Source organism: Antechinus flavipes, chromosome 2 (assembly GCF_016432865.1).
Source record: "Antechinus flavipes isolate AdamAnt ecotype Samford, QLD, Australia chromosome 2, AdamAnt_v2, whole genome shotgun sequence".
Lineage (NCBI taxonomy): Eukaryota > Metazoa > Chordata > Mammalia > Dasyuromorphia > Dasyuridae > Antechinus > Antechinus flavipes.
Genome location: NC_067399.1, coordinates 378,354,430 through 378,372,494, shown reverse-complemented (window position 1 = coordinate 378,372,494; position 18,065 = coordinate 378,354,430). Strand labels below are relative to the sequence as shown.

Genomic DNA, 18,065 nt, shown 5'->3' with positions numbered 1-18,065 from the left:
TAGAAATATGTAGAAATCAAATTGGATGATATAATTTCACATTCTTCCCTGATTTTAAACTCTATAAAAGCTTACTCATATAGTAATGGAGAGCCAAGAGCTAGCTACTGGTATAACAAGAGCTTAACTCAATTTATACCAATTATCAATCTCTGTTCAGTCCAAGGTTCACACTGAAGGGGAAGAAAACAAGGTAATACCAAGACTTACTAAGAACATTACCAAAATGATAAACAGTCTTTTTCAGTAATCTTTGTCATATTTGTAAATGAACAACATATCACTTCATTTTAACTAGAAAATTTTTTGTCAACTACATTAAAAAAATATTATGAAATATTTACTTCTACCTACTCTGTATGTTCTGCATTGCTATAAATTATGTCATTGAGCTATTTACAAACAGGCCTTCATTTCCATAGAGATCAGTTATCTTCATTCTTTTCCAAAGACAAAGACTAAACTCTTAATCTCTGCCAGATATTTTTCAAATGTGTCCAGAAGAGAAAAAAAAAAAACTGTGAAATAAACCACTATGTGATTATTACTAGTACTTGTCCAACTACTTGAAATACATGCAGAAAAAGTATTGAATCAAGGAGCTGTCGATTTCCATTAAGAGTTCTAGTACGTCCCTTAACTTCGTTGAAACTTCAATGATGAAAATAAAATCTGTATGACCTACTTCACAAGGCTGTGGTAAGATAAGTATTTTGAAAGCTATTAAGTGCTAAATAAATGAGAGAATCACATATGATACTGTGAATTTATATATATTGATACATTACTCTATATATAAAGTTTGCAAAATAGAAAATGCAAAATGCATTACATGATTTCATTTGAACCTCACCACAAGTCTATAAAGTGGGCCTTAGAAATATTACTATCTTCAATATACAAATGAGGAAACAGAGATAAGTAAACTTATCCATGATCTCAAAGATAGTAATTATCAGGATTTGAATCCATGTCTCCAAGTTCAATAGTCTATTCACTATGCCATGCTCAATCAGCACTTTTTCCCCCTGAAGAAACATGTTTGTCAATACTCTAAAAATAAAAAAAAATCAGCAGATAGTCTTGAAAACTTTGAAGTAATTTATTTTTAATTACCTTGGGAGCAAATGAAGATGAGAAAAATGTGTTTCTTTAAAGTTCATAATAGTTAATTACACTATGGATTTATAGTCAGATGATTTTTGCAGCGCTTACTGCAACCTCAGACAGTTGTTGTCTATGAGCCTATTGCAACAGCTATAAAATGAAGCACTAGGAAAAGATGATGTCAATTGTCCCTCTTAGCTCTAAATACTATGACTCCATACTAAGTAAAATACAAAATGGAACCAAACTATGATACACAGTGTCATTCCACTTAACTTGAACCTATTTGAATAGACTGCTGATTTCTACCTGCTCACAAAAGAAAGGAAATGGTCATTTTTAGGCAAGAAAGGCACAACCTGGAAATTCCATGCTATGCTGAATTTTAGAACTAGTCAAAACACAAAGGTCACTGGCAAATGAGTGCCTTCTGATGATTTTACATATTCTTATCAACTGTCTGTCAATACATATACAAGCTTACTTCTTTTTAGGCTAGACAATTTGGGAATGAAAAAATCCAAGCATAATTATTATATACTATGATGAATTTCCTAGGTTTGTTTAAATTCTTTGGCTATAAGCTAAAGCCTTGATCACAGTTGATATCAGAAAAAAAAAAAGTTAAATTGAATCTAAGAAATCTTTTTGTGCTAGAACAGGAGTTTTCAACCTTTTGGAGGAAAACTGGAGTCCTTTGCCTAATTGGTAAAATCTAGGAACACTTTCTCAAAATAATATGTCTTAATGGTAAAGTAAAATACATAGGTAAATAAAATTACCATAAGTTCACAGATGCAAAGTTTAGAACCTTTGTTTTGGAGAAACTTCTGTGGCAAAACTAGTTGTTGCAACAAGGTGTTTCCCAAATGAATATTCATTAAGCTAATTGACATTATGTCTTAATTTTTGTCTGACAGTATGTGCTTAAGAAAAAACTCAGATTAAAAGTGTACAATTATGACATGAAATTGCATAATTTGTTTCCAGTTATTACTTAGTGAAAATAAAGATGTCCTAAAGTCACCTGATTACTAAATTTCTTTTATTTACTAAACTTAAACTAATGTTAATTTTTTGAAAGCATAGGTTATTTGATTCTAATGAGATTCTAAAGCACATAAAGATATGTTACTATGTAACCTATGAAAGTGGATTTGGGAGACACCTGAAAATGATAATTACTATAATAAAAATACTCACATTTATAAAGTGCTTTAAGGTTTACAAAGTACTTTCTTCATACTCTGAAGTAAGTAGTGATAAAAGTGACAAAAAATAGGTAGCATTTAGCAAAGTGCAAAGCATTTACACTTGTTATCTGATCTTCATAACAACCTTGGGAGGTAAGTGCTACTACTACCTCTATTTTACAGAAGAAGAAACTAACATAGAAAGACTAGTGTCACTTAGCTATTAAGTATCTGAAATGGGATTTGAATGCAGGTCGTTCTGATGTTGATTGTAGTACTTTTATTATACACTGTGTTTGTTTAGCTATGTAGGGGTACAAATGCTATTATTCCCATGACAGATAATAATAGCTAACATATGTTTGTTCCAAATTTTGTAAAGTACTTTTACATATATTATTTTCATTCAAATTTTGCAACCCTGTGGCTATTATTATTCCAATTTCATATCAGGATAACAATAAAATTTAGGCTAAGAAAGAGTAAGGGACTTATCTCAGATCACAAGGCCTGAATTCAGGCCTTCCTGAGGCCAGGTGCAGGACAAGTGCCTCTTCTCAGGTCATGGAGTTGCTGAGTAGTCAATGTGGGAATGAACCCAAATCCTGGATTTGGAAAACCTACAATTCTAAATCCTAGATTTTTTCTGATATTCTCAGCTGCACCATTTATAGTGATACCAAAAAAAAAAAAAGTTTGCAATACATTTAGTCAATGAAATATTTTCATCATAAAACAGCCAGATTTCTTTTGTCTCTAAGGTTGCCACCTCTCTTTCTCTATAAACCATCTTCATTTTAAAGCATTTCTAACTTTAATTAGAAAATTTATTTTCTTTACACTTCCTGAAAAATTCTTTTTAAGACAAAAGGAATTTTTCTGAAATGATTTACCTTCAGTCATACAGAATACTCGAAGGAAGGCCAGAAGTTGGGCAGAGATGGGAGGCTCAGTAAAGTGCAAGGCAAAGACACTGGAACTAACAGAAACAGTAAGCAGAGAATCAGTCACAGCAGTGTAGTTATCGACTCTCTCCAAAGAAAAATCTTTTTAATTTATGATACATGTGGTTTTTTCTCTAGGAGAACTAACAGGATGGATGAATTATACAAGTCTCAAGTATGAATTATACAAGAACAAATTTCAAAACTTTCAAGCAGAAGCAAAGGTATTAAAAACATAAAGAACTTTTGCAAAAACCTTTGTGAATTTTTGCTATGTGCTAATATATTTTTAATTTCAATTTGCATCTAGATTATAGGAACAAATATAATGCAATAATTCAAAACCTGATTTTAAATATATTAATAATTTATAATTATTACTTTCATCATTAGTCAAATATTGATAAGTTTGAACACTAAAAAGGTTCACATAATAAATTTCCACTAAGGATGATTCTTCTACTACACAACAATAAATCATAATTCTTATCTTCTTCATCATTCCACATACTGGAGAAAAAGCAAAAAAAGTTTAACTAGAAATTCTTGAATACTAACAGTCATTCATTATGGCCTATTCAGCATGGTAGATAAAGAAGAAAAAGAATTAAATTGATCTACAATATTAACCTTTTCAAGGTAAAAGACATTGATGATACTTAAGTACATATTTAACTTAATGAAGATTTCAGTAATATATTCCTTGAAATTGATTGTGAATGTTCCTAACAATTATGTTTATCTAAAACATTTGTAAATTACCATGCATCTAAATGTTCTGGATTTGCTAGGTAGCAGGCATAAAAGGATTAAGACAAACTACTTAGCAGTTTTATTAGCACTTCAATTAAACACTATGCAACTACAGATATTTCAAGTTATCAGAGGGAAAGGGCAATCAGCCTTTTTACTTACGTAGGAATGCCAGCTCGAGCCAAGACTTCAGCTTTCATTGCATATAACCTGTCACTTTTGCTCACTCCGAGCTTTATTTTCACTCTGTCATGTGAATTATTGTCAAAGAAAAAACCACTGTGGATCACAAACTCTGCATTTGATCGGGTGCCATAAAAAATATATATCTAAAAGGATGTAAAAAAAAAAAAATGAAGGCACATAAAAAAGCTGAACACCTGTTTAGTTTAGTCTTGAAGTGTAGTATTACTTCTTGTAAATTTAGCTCCACTTTACATTAATGAGACAAACTGTCTATAAAGTTCTAATCTAGGAGCCAGGGAATGGGAAGAGAACATTATCTTACTCTCTTATTTTTTAATTTAATTTTTTATAAAGCTTTTTATTTTCAAAACATATGCATAGTTTTCAACATTCACCCTTGCAAAACCTTGAGGAGAATACTATTTCTCAATTAGTGAAGGTAGAGGCCTCAATCCTTCTCAGGGACAGATTCAAAGCCCTATGCAACCTGGAACCTGCTTCCCCAGGACCCAGTGACATGGAAGAACCTCCTTCTTTGACAGGTATTAACAGATCCATTGGAGGAAAAACACACCCAAGAATACTGTACACTGTCTCAAAGTACCTATTCTGCCCTGTGTCTCTATTCATCTGAGAAAATCATATCACTCCAATCTTCTATTACCCAAATGCCATGGTAGATGAACATGTTATCTATTCTATCCTATGCCTCCTTTCATTGTCTGAGAAAAATTTATAATCATTGAGCACCCAGGTATGTGGCAGCCAATTAACAGTCCCAACTTCTACAATTTCCTTTAGTAACTATAGCCAAGAGCAAGGAGTTCTACCTAAGATTCGCAGAGAATTCTTCAGGAGATCCACTTGTCTAGGAATCTACTGCTTTTTACAGAAGCATTATCTACTCTGTTCTGTTAACCTAAGAAAAGTGGTTCAGCCCTCATAACCCATAATCTATGTTTATCCAGACATCAGGCTTTTTACTATGAGCACCCCACAATGGACTATGACCTCTGCCAGCAGGCACAACTGGGTAACAAGTACATAATCCATGTATATATAATCCATGTATGTGCTGTCTTCTGGATGTATGTCATTCTTTCATCATAATTAAATGAGAAAAGAAATAGTGCCAAGTATAAATTCAGAATTCAGTCAGATAGCTGGAGACCTAATCAGAAGTACTGAATGAGCCAGATGCACTAAATAAATAATCTTTGTGTTTGTATTCCTCCCTAGTTTTGGGAGATAGAAGAGACTGACAACCATTTTCAGTATCCTGCAGAGTGTTTGCCCTCTTCATCTAGTAACTCTTCTATACTAGCCTTTTAAATTTCCTTCTTCCCCTGAATATGTGTTATTCAGTCTAATCTATTGGTCCTCTGTTACTATTTCCTGCTCTCTCATCTCCATCTAGCTCTTCTTTTACTTTCTACTATGCTCAATTCCTCTATTCTATTTATTTGGTTTTTTGGAATCTCTATTCCAGGAGTCCTCAAACTACGGCCCACGGGCCAGATGCGACAGCTGAGGATGATTATCCCCCCTCACCCAAGGCTATGAAGTTTCTTTATTTAAAGGCCCACAAAACAAAGTTTTTGTTTTTACTATAGTCCAGCCTCCAACAGTCTGAGGGATAGTGAACTGGCCCCCTATTTAAAAAGTTTGAAGACCCCTGCTCTATTCCATGGCTAAAAAACTTCATTCTGTCTTAACCTTTTACTTTCACATTCCTTTCATGGTCTTGTACTCACAGAAGACATCCTATGTATCCCCCTGTCTAGAGCTGAGTGCATCCGATAGACTACTCCTAATCAATCTCCTTTGCTGGATTATTATTCTTTTCCTACTCCACTAAGTGTGGGTGGCCCATAAGGCTGTACTGGGTTTTTCTCTCTCTTTTCAATATAATGTTATTATATTTGGTGATCTCACCAGCTATCAAGAGCTCAGTTAATATTTCCAAAGAAATGACTCCTAAATCTGCCTAATTAATACAATTCCTCTCTAGTCCCATACTGCCAGCCATCTATTGGATTTTGCTACTTCAATTTTCATTCTTATATTTCAAACTCAACCAGAAGTACATCAACTTCTCATCTAAATCCACTCCTTGAAAACCTCCCAAATTCTTTTGAGGGCACCATTCACCTAGGAATCATCCTTAACTTTTCCTTCTCATTCAGTTGCTAAATCATGAAAATTCTATTTTCACCATATCTCTTGCATCAGTTGTCTTCTCTCCACACACATCCTCATTATATTAGTTCAAAACCATTTATCTGGACTATTCCAACAATCCTGGTTGGTTTCCCTCCTTCCAATATCTCCATGTTGCAATTAAAATAATCTTCCTGCAGATCAGAAAGGAATGACCATGTCATTCACCCACTCTTTTATAGCTCTCTATTGACCTCAAAGTTAAATACAAATGCTCAGTCTGTCATTCAACGCTCTTCAATCTGTCTTCCATTTACTTTTTTAGACTTAATATCTTCACATCTTTTTTCAAGCTTTTTTCTCCATCACTAGTATAGCCAATCTCCTCATCACCTTCTCTTGGAATTCTTAGTCTCCTTCTAGGCACAACCAATGTACCATTTTCTTTCAGAAGTCTTTTCTGATCATCCTAGCTGTTAATGTGCTCCACCCCAATTTTCTTGTATTTACTTACAGTATTTACATACTTATGTGTGTATGTATACATATATGTATATTCACTTTGTCCATCCTTCAGTAGAAAGTAAATTCTTTCAAGATAGGGATTGAATATAATCAGTACTGTCCTTTTATGCTCAATGTTTAACATATTGTAATCAATAAATATAAGTTGATTAGTCTTGAATCTACCTATTTAACACATTTTCACTTGGTATTTTAAAAAATTTATTGCTATGGTAAAATGTAAACAAGTTGTGCAATTTTCTCAACACCCTCTTGACTGAAATGAACTGAGGAAAAAACCATCATTTTCAATAACCATTATGTGAAGGGCAGCAAACAATTCTAATGTAGAATTAAGGGTACTAGTATTATACAAAGGATCCTTGTTCCCTGAATTCATCTGACCTTTCATTTTACCCTCTTCTTCTTTCAATATACTATTTTTAAGACTACATTTTGAAATTTATTGTGTTCTTCCTCTCCTTTTTATACAGGAGATTCTATTCTAGAAAGCAATGAGTATCAAAAATTTATTACTAGATCACAATTCTCTAACAAGTAGTACGTTCTATACATTCCTTAGGAAATGGAAGCTCAATATATTGCTAGACAAAGACTTTTCTATGGTTTCAGCTGAGGTTCTAGCAACAGTGTTGTTAGTTTTATTGTTCATAAAATCTGTATTATTATAACATGAAAATAAAATAAGTTTGGAACTTATACAGAAGCATATGCAATAATTTAGTGAAAAAGATTACTTACTGAAATTCCCAATTATTAAAGGGAGAATTTTTATAGATTTAAATTCAGGAACAAAACAGGAATAGATCTCAAGCCTCCTGTCTCTGCGCTGTATTTTTACCATCAGACCCAATAGTTTCTTCACAAATTAAAAGACATTCATTTATATTGCTAATAGGAAAGGGAATAGAATATAACAGTAAGATCTTATTTTCTTAGAAAACTCCAGCATTTATTTGGAATTACACTGGAACAAAATTTATTCTTAGCTTAAATTGTTACAAATGTTCACTTTAGTCATATTTTGCTACTTGTTTTAATGAGTACAGACCAAGATCCAACTCAACTCACAACATGTTTATTCTATATTTCAAAGAATGTTGGGTGTTGCAGTTAACACATGGTTTATAATGCAAAGATATTTTCAAGCAATTTTATACAAGTGAATGAATAACTGCAAGGAATTTACCTGATAAGAATCTTTCAGTCTACATAATAGATGACACTGTATAAAACATACCTGTTCTCCAACATTAAAATCTTGTAGCGCAACACATTCACAACGATCATCTTCTAGGTTGTAACCAGTAGTAATCTAGTCAAGAGGGAAGGGAATAAAAGCAGATTGATGAAGATATCTATAATTCTCTTTAATTCATCAGTTTTGCATTTTTTTTCTATTGAAGAACAGAACTTTGAATAGTATTCTTCAATATCTACATATCTGGAGATCATTCCTGAATATTTTCTAAAAATTACCACAACTGCTGCATAAAAGCTCAGATTAGTTATATCTATTCTAGAAAGTCTCATAGAAAAAAAAAAATTAAACTTGCTTGAAGAAAAAGAAATTCTCTAAGGAAAATATATTCTGCAGATTTTAAGGGGATTGAAAACAAAAGTTTATTACAAAGTAGTTGCATTCATAGTCCATCTCATGTGACACAATCATACAAACTAAGAATTCTATGTCACATTCATCAACTACCAGTGCTTTCTTTTCTCTCAATAAAGGAATAGATAACTCTGGCTCTTTGGGGAATACTATTTTTGGAGAACTCCAATTTACTTGCAAACAATCCCTTTATCAAAAATTAGGTAATTATTCTAAGAGACTTAAGAGGGTTTTCTAAGGCAGTATACAGATCGAGAACAAGGAAAAGATTCGTTCTATAACAGATACATATTTTATTCTAAAATCATGACAATAGGCCCCTTAGGTAAGTAAAAGAAAATGAAAAATAAAATTAAAATGATAATTTCATTTTTATCATTATTGCAATTCTTTTTGCCTATAATATGAAGATTTCTGAGCACTTCACAGAGTAGCTCAACCTCTGAAATGCCCTTATATGAGATAGAACAATAGTTTTCATCTAGACTATAGACTCTGAGGTCTTTGAGGGCTGGGTTGACTAGGTCTGATATGCAATGTATCTCCCAAGCAATTAATATGTTGTTAGGCAACCATCAGAGGGTCATCAGAGAAGCAGAACATCAGAGTTGGAAAGAATGATAAGGAGCATCTAGTCTGTTTATTTGATAGATGAAAAAACTGGAACTTAGAGAAGCAAAGTCACTCGCATAGTCCCACAGAACAGAAAGAGCTGGGATTTTAACTGACGTTTCCTAACCCCTTATCTTTCTATAAACTTCTGACAAACTCACTTCATAAATGGGTAATAAAAGGTTTTTTAAAAAAAAAGCCTAAAGCACATAGATTTTTTATTTAGCACACAATTGGACCTACAGTTCCAGATCTCTGAAAGGCAGTTAGAAATGTGACACTGGAGGTCAGCAGGGAGATTGGGGCAGGAAAGATAAATTTGAGAATTATCAGAATAAAAATGGTAATTAAATTGATAGGAGCTGATGAGATCATGAAATAAAGTAGTATAGAGGGTAAAGAGAAGAGGGCCCAGGACAGAATCCTATAAAACATATATGTTTAGAGGAGATGATCTGGAAGAAGGTTCAATAGAGGACAGAAGGAGCAGTGAAATAGGTAGGAGAAAAACCAAGAGTGAGTGGTATTCTGAAAACCTAGACTGAAAAGAATATCAAGAACAAGAGTGCTCAACACCATCAAAAGCTGCAGAGAAGTCAAGGAGAAAGAGAACTGAAAAAAAGCCACTGAATTTGGCAACTGAGAGAGCCTTAGTAACTGAAGAAAGGAGTGATGGAGTGATAAGGTCAGAAGCCAAATTATAAGGAGTTAAGAGAATGAGAGGAGAGAAAGTATAGGTATCTAAGATGTTTCCCAGGAGTTTAGCTACAAAGGAGAGAAGAGATAGAAAATGGGGATGAAAAGATCAAGTGACAGTTTTTTTTGTTTTTTTTTTTTTAGGAGAGGAGAGATATGGGAATGCCTGTAAGCAATAAGGAATGAGTCAGTAGAGAAGGAAAGACTAAAAATAAGTGAAAGAGTAGTGGTAACAGGTATGATAGATGAGCCAGGATTCTAGCCTTGGTAAGGAAACTTCACTATGTGAAACAGAGAAGAGGAAAAAAGTAGTAGAAGGCACAAAGAAGAAAGAGGGGGGAAAAAAGGAAATGCATGATAAATGGGATCAATTTTTTTCAGTAAAATATAAAGTAAGGTTCTCATTTGAGAGTGGGTCTGCATCTAGCAATAGAGTGGCCAAGGAGACTGTGTCATCAAAGGGAAACTAAACTACAGTTAGAGCTACATGGATGGAGTGGAAAAGGAAGAAATTTAAGATAAGGAGAAATTTCTTGCTTGTGGAACAGGTATTCCAGATGATATAGTAGAAGGATAGGTAAAATTAGAATGAAACTTTAGGCTAGGAAGGTTAAAGGTGGATGGGAATGAGGAATTGGATGATAGAATAACAAAATGAGAGTTAGATGATGACCTGCAGGAGGTTCAGAGGTACTGGAATGTGAAGGATATGACCAGGTATGAGAATGATCATCAATGAGTGAAGGGTGTCACTCCTCTATCCTCAAAGGACAGGCATGGTAGGAGGTAGGAGGCCTGACGTCAAAGGGAAGTTGGTTGTTTTATGCATTGGAAGTTCTCCATAACAGAGTTGAGGGACCAGGCTAGCAGCAGGATGTGGAAGATCCCCTTGTACTGATACAGATGGAAATAGTTCCTTTGGGACAGATGAAAGATGTCCTATCTGGCCCCCAGCAGCCTTTCCTCAAGGGAGGAACAGTACCTAACAATGAGAGCCAAATATTTCGGCATATTTGGCAAAGGCAGACCTATCAATTTTTTAAACAATTGTATCAGGTAATTAAAACATCAGATAAACATTTTTTGGCAAAAAATATTCTTCTAATTAATTTTCTCTGGTTCAAAAGCAATACTTTATCAATGAACTTTGAAAAAATGAAATAATGCTTTTTCAGTTCTCAGCATAGCCAAGCAACATTCAACCTTTGTTATAATTATATATGTTAAGATCATAAGTATGGAGCAATTAAAAGAGGGGGGAAAAAAGAACTTGTTGAAAAGATGACTTCCTCTGACTAATAACTTTAGTTGCTAAGGGGCAATTGGAATATTATAATGACAAAGGGCATATTTCCACACATAACATTTTTATAGTAACATACAAAGTTTGACCTATGTCCCAAGTTTTGAAATAAAGGTAAAAAAAAAAAATGTATCCAATTTATCTGGATATCATTATGAAAATTTTCAAAGAATGAGTTTTAATCCAAAGAAGTAGAGGACAATTGGAGTCTATCATTATTAACTTTTTCCCTGCTTAAGGCCAGACTTAAAAGAGATTTCCAAATGAAGCAGTATAATATGGACTGTACTCTCAAGTACCAAGGGAATTCCCATTTCTCATTAAGAAGCCCTGAAAGCTAGGTGATACAGACTGGATCACTTTCAAATTAGCTATTAATAGACAAATGCTGACCTTTTTCCATTTAGGAATACCACTATTAGCAAAGTTAACTTTGAATGAAAATTTTTTTTCTCATCAATTTTATATTTCAGCTTTTCAATCATGTTAAGGAAGGGAAATGGGATAGTGTCAAGTCTAGATCCAGCACAGTCTGGTTATGATTTGGGGAAATCACCATATTCCTCTGAACTGCAACTTCCTTATCTGCAAAAATGAGGATGATCATATTTTTCACTCTCTATCTTATGGAACTGTAGTGAGGGAAGTGTTTTTTTAATTTATAAAGTACCAAAGAAATATAGTTTTTATTATTTTTGAACTATTCAAATTCTCCATATCCTTTTTTAAAAATGTGAAATTCCCTATTTAGCACTATAATTTAATATAAATCTGGCCACTGAAGATTTCAGATAATCACTGACCTCAAGGTTGAAAAGATGTCAGAGGCTATTTAGTAGAATCCCATATGTTACTAAAAATTTCCTCAATGTTTTAAAATCATTTTGACTCTTGGCAAAACCATTCTGAGTTATGCTCATGCTACTGATTGCTTTCATCTTTGCATCACCAGGACACAGAATTTAGAGCTGTAATGGGTTTTTGAGATAATATAATTTATATAATTTCATTTTACAGAGGAAGAAACTGAGGTCCAGAGTTACACAGTAAAATAAAAGACATGGGATCTATTACATGAAGTTACAGAAAATCGATACCAACTTCTGAGCTTTACTTCGCTTTCTCATAGTTTTAACAAAGTAGGAGAATAAGGTTAAACCAAACAGAAAAAAAGGCAATAGAAAGGAAAAGACAAAAGAAAAAGGGAGAAAAACAGCAGAGAATACTATCACCAACACTGAAAAGCAAACATTGAATAGCTAACAGTATTCAATTATAGGGAAGTTCTTTAAGATCAGGTGACCTCCACTGGTAAGTCTAAGATGTTTTAAGTTACTTTTTAAGCGTTTCATTTGCTCTTACTCTTTGACCTGCCAGTTCTGGTCTAGTTCAATACTTGTACTAAGCTATTTCTTTACCTTTCCTTCTGCATTCCTAAGACTTGGAAAACCACACTAAAAGTGAAAATTATTCTGCCTTGACTAATGGATTTTCTTATTATTATTTTCAATATGCAAACGGAAAGGCCTTGAAAAGAAAAAACACCTCTGTTAATTCGGCTCTTATTTTCAGATGGCCTTTCATCCTAGTTGGCTGAAATTGCACATACTCAAATAAAAGAATTGATTATTCATACATCACATTTGTGTACTTGGGCTACCATTGTGGCTAAAAGCACATGCAGAATCTTTCTTCTTTGCTTAAGCTAGACAGTCCTTAGAAAGGCAGCTTCTGTTCACATAAGTTTAAGAGCAAATGAAGAATTAAAAAAAAAAAATTCCTGTAGTTCATAAATAAATTAAAAGTTGTCTAAATTTCTTTATTCAAATCCTGAATAATCCAGAAAAATGGTTTACACTACCCAACATTTCAAAGGGCTGGCATTTTTGAATGTTATTTTTGTTGGCTATATATACTAGTTTCATTTTGATGAAAGAGACTAAATTCTTCCCTTTCTGTTTCCATAACCAGGTTTTTGGTACATCGCTAGAAGCAGATAGCGTTGCTGGGTTACAAATTTCTACCCACTTCTAAGTGATATAGTCAGGTTAGATAGAAAATTAAAATAAAATAATCAGGACAGGACTGATAGAAAAAGAAAATTCTGGTCAACAAGCTAATTTTGGCTTTTAGGACTATTATTTTCTTAGGAAATCATTCCTAACATGTGTAATCTACAAGATCAGAAGATTATATTGAAATTTATCAAAGTAAAGCCAGGAAAATTCCACTTTCATATTTGGAATAATGGAAAAGGTTCTTAAAAGTGGGAAGGGCTTTATTTTATTTTTTGAGAAAAAATATGTAGAAAAAACAACAGGAGGAGGATATCAAATGACATACTTTTTACATAATGATAATGTCCTTGGCAAGGACTGAAACCAAATGACGGACTAGTTTAGGTCAGGTCTGATTTAGCAAATATTTTGATATTGTAGTTTTGTTCCAGGTCAGAAATTTAAAAAAATTTACAATCTTTGTTACTGGCCCAACCAAACAGGTTCATTATTTTTATTTATGAATGTATTTTTTTTAATTTAGGAAAAATGTGAGACTCTTCGAAAAATTTAACAATTTAAATTGAACAAACATAATGGATTTCAAATGCCTCAATAAAAATCAGCACAGTTCAAAATTAATGCAAATGCATAATTTGGGGAAAGTAGGAACCTTTGTTTTCCCATCTTAACTACTTTGATTCTTCAAGACACCTGTTGATATGCCTTTTATAATTTGCCCTGAGATTTCCTTATCATGTATTTGTTATACACTTTAAAACTATAAGTACTTTTCTAATTTTGCTTTGCTCTCTATAAAAGATTTTAAATTTTATTCATGTTGTTTCTAAATGAGCAAATGACATAACAAAAAATTAAAATAAACGTATACATGATACAAAAATGCTTTTCTGAAATGTCAGAAATTTTTCTGTTATGTGACCATTTTATTCACATGGAATTATAGTTATTAATTTTATTATTAACCTAGGCACAAAGAACTATTAATTATCATGCTATTTTGTTGTGGTCTTAATGAAACAAACAACCCCTTCCTCCCAATTTAGCATTCCTAAAAATTCATCAAGTCTGTCCTATATCACAAATGTCCCCTGAAATAGTCAAATAATGCCAAATGGAATCAGGAATAAGGGATCAAGAGGAAGTTCACTTCCCCATCCCAAATATCAGTCACAATATAAATAACAACTCTTTGAACAGAGAAATATTTAATAGTGCTATATATGAAGAAATGGTGGGCAGGTATGGAAGTATATACATGAACATTACTTTCTATCTAAAGTGAAAAAGAAAGAACAGTGGAGGAAAAAGAAAGAAAAAGGACAAAAAAGAAAAATTTCAAATCGCCTTTGCAAAAAAAAAAAAAAAAAGTTGGCTCAGTTTGTAGCACAGTAAAAAGTTTAATATTAATGCTCAGTGGTCCGTGAGAGATTCATAAAGAAGTATGGATATTTGTGTGCATGTTTTTTAGTGTGTGTTTGTAAGAAGGGCAGGTGGAATGAAAATTTTAAGAATGTGATGACAAAAGGCCATTTATTTTAACAATAATTCAGCATTGCTTCTAAATTTAACCAACACTTATAAATGACATATATGAAATTTTTACCAGTCCATTAGTGTGATTGCACATATCCCATAAAGGAATCAGAGCCAGTGTCACTCGGGATCCATCTTCAGTCGGAATCTGATTTTGTCGTGTCATAACAGAAGATACTGCCCACCTGTAAGAGTGAGAAATTCACATTATCTGGAATCTAAATGCACACCAAAACATAACAATAAGAAACTCAAGTTTATGTTCTCACAAATTTTCAAAATCTTCTCCTTAAGCAAGGAAGGTAATGCTTAGGCTTTTTAACACCATTTTAATATAGATTTAAGAAGGGGTAAAAAAAGGAAGAAAAGTAAAGGAAAATTTAAATTTCAAAGGAAATCAGTGTTTCCACAAAAAGGAGAGTTAAAGATGGGATAAGATATTATGAAGTTGGCATTAATGGGTCAAATAAGATTTGCTGTGGATCTTTATTACAAATAACATGTCATTCCTTACAAAAAGAAACACTGTAACTTCCTTTTTAATCAAATGCTGACTTTGCATCTTATTTCAATTTCAGTCTCAATATAAAGTAGTCTATTACTATTTTATGATCAGAAATCCTCTAAGAATTGTATCATGTGGTGTATATTATTTTCTGATTACTTTGCATAATAATTTAAGTCTTTTTGTTAAAAAAAGATGACCCTATTTTACACTAAAATAGTCTACTTAAAATGAAAAAACCTCCAGACCACCATACTAATCTTAATCTCAAGTGCCATTCGGTTATCTAGACTAATCCTTCTCCACTCCAGTTTAATGGCAATTTCTACATGGCTATTAAAATACTGATACTTATCCACTCTATTCATTATAACTTCTGAAAGAGTATCACTGTTATGATGTTTTAAATGGTCACAGCAGGCTTACTTCTTATTGAAGCATTTCCCTTATTTTCTAAGACCCCAAATTTCACGTGAAAAACCCCACCTTAGAAAATACAGTATACCAACCTGTAGTCCTCATAAGTAAAAGAATCCTTCAAGGGCAGTTTGTTGGCATTAGGATGGGTCTGAGAATTAGAAGTTTTAAGAAAGAAAAGAGAAAAAAAGGGGAAAACAGAAATCAGTCAGCAGAATTTCATTATTTAGCTGCCTAACAGATCCTAACAAGAGCCAAATGAAGCAGGAGGCGTCCAGCCGTGCTACAGAGGGATCATCATGCTATTATGCTCTCATACATCACTGTCAACTTAATTTGTTGTGCCCAGCAGCCGCCATAAATCTGCTTCTTCATATTTCGAGACTGGAATCCACAGACACCACACAAAAATAAAATTTAAGGTGGACTGAGTCTCCAAAAGGTAAAGAATAATGTGCTATAAATGTCTGATATAATAAAAACACGAAGCTTCAAAAATAATGTGATTGTCCTATTCCTCTTTTGCATCTTTATTCATTAATGCTTAAGTATGCATTATGAATTTATTTCAAATCTTTTTTCATGCCAATAAGAGAAATATTTAAAGACACTCTAATAAATTGAAAGTTCCTTCATTTACCTGATTTACATCAATTGTAAGATAATACATTTCTGTTTTGTTCAAGTACATTTTACATGCACATGTTTCCAAAATCAAGAAAAATACAACATCAAAAATAATTAAATGTGAGATAATGAATTATATAAAAAATGACTAAATGTATTGTAGTTAAAATAAAAGCTTTAAGTCTTTCAAAAATGTTTGTTATACTTTCTGGACAAAAGAACAGTTTGTAAAATATATAAAATCTAGCACTCATAAGAGTATGTTGCATATTTAATATCTACTCTGCCCACCCTGCCACCCACTTCACTCTAGACCTTTCAAGTAGTTTAAAACTTTGCCTCGATTAAGAAATTAAAAGCTGTAACAGTATAATTTCAATCTTCAAGTTCAATTATAGTCTGATAGACAGATTGCAGTAAGTGATCAAATGAACAAATGGTTATTTCTGAGCTACAAATGAAATTTTGCTTGGCTGTATCTTTGCACCACTGTTAATGCATGAAGCTCTATGTAGTATGCAGTTTTTACTCTTGACGCATTAGCATCACAAGTGCATGGTAATTTATCATCTCTCACTGTAATGTACTCGCTGGCACCGTGTGCAGGACAGTAGGGGATGAGGTAAAAGTGGCTCAAACCGTAAATCAATTAGAAAACAAAAGCTTGTGCTCAGTGCGCAATTTTAGGCAAATTATATATTACAAAAGGCTGCCAATTGGGTGTTAGCTCCCAGGTGCCTGCTTTCCCCCACCCCCTCCAGTCTTCAGCCCTGTTTTAACCCTTTGGAAGAAAAAGAACCAAATTACAGTCACATATTCATACAAAATTAAAATTGCTATAAAAATGAAAATAAAACAAACAAATCTCAAGTCACTATGCAAAATAGCATACTGATTTCAACTTTTAAATCAAGAATTGAAAGATTTGCTAAATAAGGAAAATTCATAATCTAGCATAATACTTTGCACACAGTAGGCACTTAAATATGTTCTTGAAATAAAATTAAATGAAATCACTATTGATTTAAATATATAGCTGAGGCAAGTATAGGTCATTTACAGAGTTACTTCATGACATTTACATTAAAGTTGTTCTCACTGTCTGACAAGATGAAAAAATGTGTGGCCTAGGAATAAAACTGAAGCTTTTTAATTGTATTTTATATTCAACTATGGATGCTATCTGAGGTTAAATTTCAGAGCATAGCATTCTTTTATTCCTAAAAACATTTCTACATATTTAACAGTTAAACCATAACTTTCACATTTTATTTACAATACTAAAAAAGGGGAAAGAATATGGTTTAGAATCTAATCAGTGACAAGTAATTTTTTTAAAATGTTACTTTAAGGTTAAAAATTTGATTCTAAAAATTCTCATATTCTTAATGCACAAAAATTAAGAGCTTTAAGGATCTTTTAAAAATGTTACAAATTACAAAAATTTACTGTATTTTTAAATGAAAATCATGAGAAAGCTCAATTCTTGCTGCTTGAAAGCATTACAATATGCTTTTTTAAAAGTATATTGTATACTGTGCCATATGTCAGAATTACTGCAAATTTTAAAAAATAGTTTTACTTATTAAGCATGACATGTTGTGGCAAGTTTCAAAATTGGACCCTGAAGGGCTGTTCATGACTGATGTGGAAATCTCTTTATTCTTATTGTTAGGTTATTTTAAACATAACCTACTACTGTCCTGCCATGAAGCAAAAGTACTTCAGTAACTACCATAATAAATAGAACAAACTCTATAAGATCAAGCAATAATGGGGAACCAGATCTGACACAAATTCAGAACCTATATCTCTATGTTTGTTAGTCATAGCTATTTATTTGAAAAGATTTAGTAAATTTGTTTCTG

The 18,065-nt window shown here is 32.7% G+C and overlaps 1 protein-coding gene across 2 annotated transcripts in view; it reads right to left on the bottom strand.

Annotated features, from left to right (window-relative positions):
- SETD3 (SET domain containing 3, actin histidine methyltransferase) overlaps positions 1–18,065 on the bottom strand; it is a 111,393-nt gene that overhangs the window by 4,414 nt on the left and 88,914 nt on the right. For both annotated transcript variants that reach the window (XM_051978404.1, XM_051978403.1), the window contains exons 7-11: positions 15,663–15,721; positions 14,719–14,833; positions 8,109–8,183; positions 4,160–4,326; positions 3,194–3,279 (exon numbers count right to left, since the gene is read on the bottom strand). In XM_051978404.1, coding sequence (XP_051834364.1) covers positions 3,194–3,279; positions 4,160–4,326; positions 8,109–8,183; positions 14,719–14,833; positions 15,663–15,721 — 502 coding nt within the window. The remainder of the gene's footprint in view (positions 1–3,193; positions 3,280–4,159; positions 4,327–8,108; positions 8,184–14,718; positions 14,834–15,662; positions 15,722–18,065) is intronic.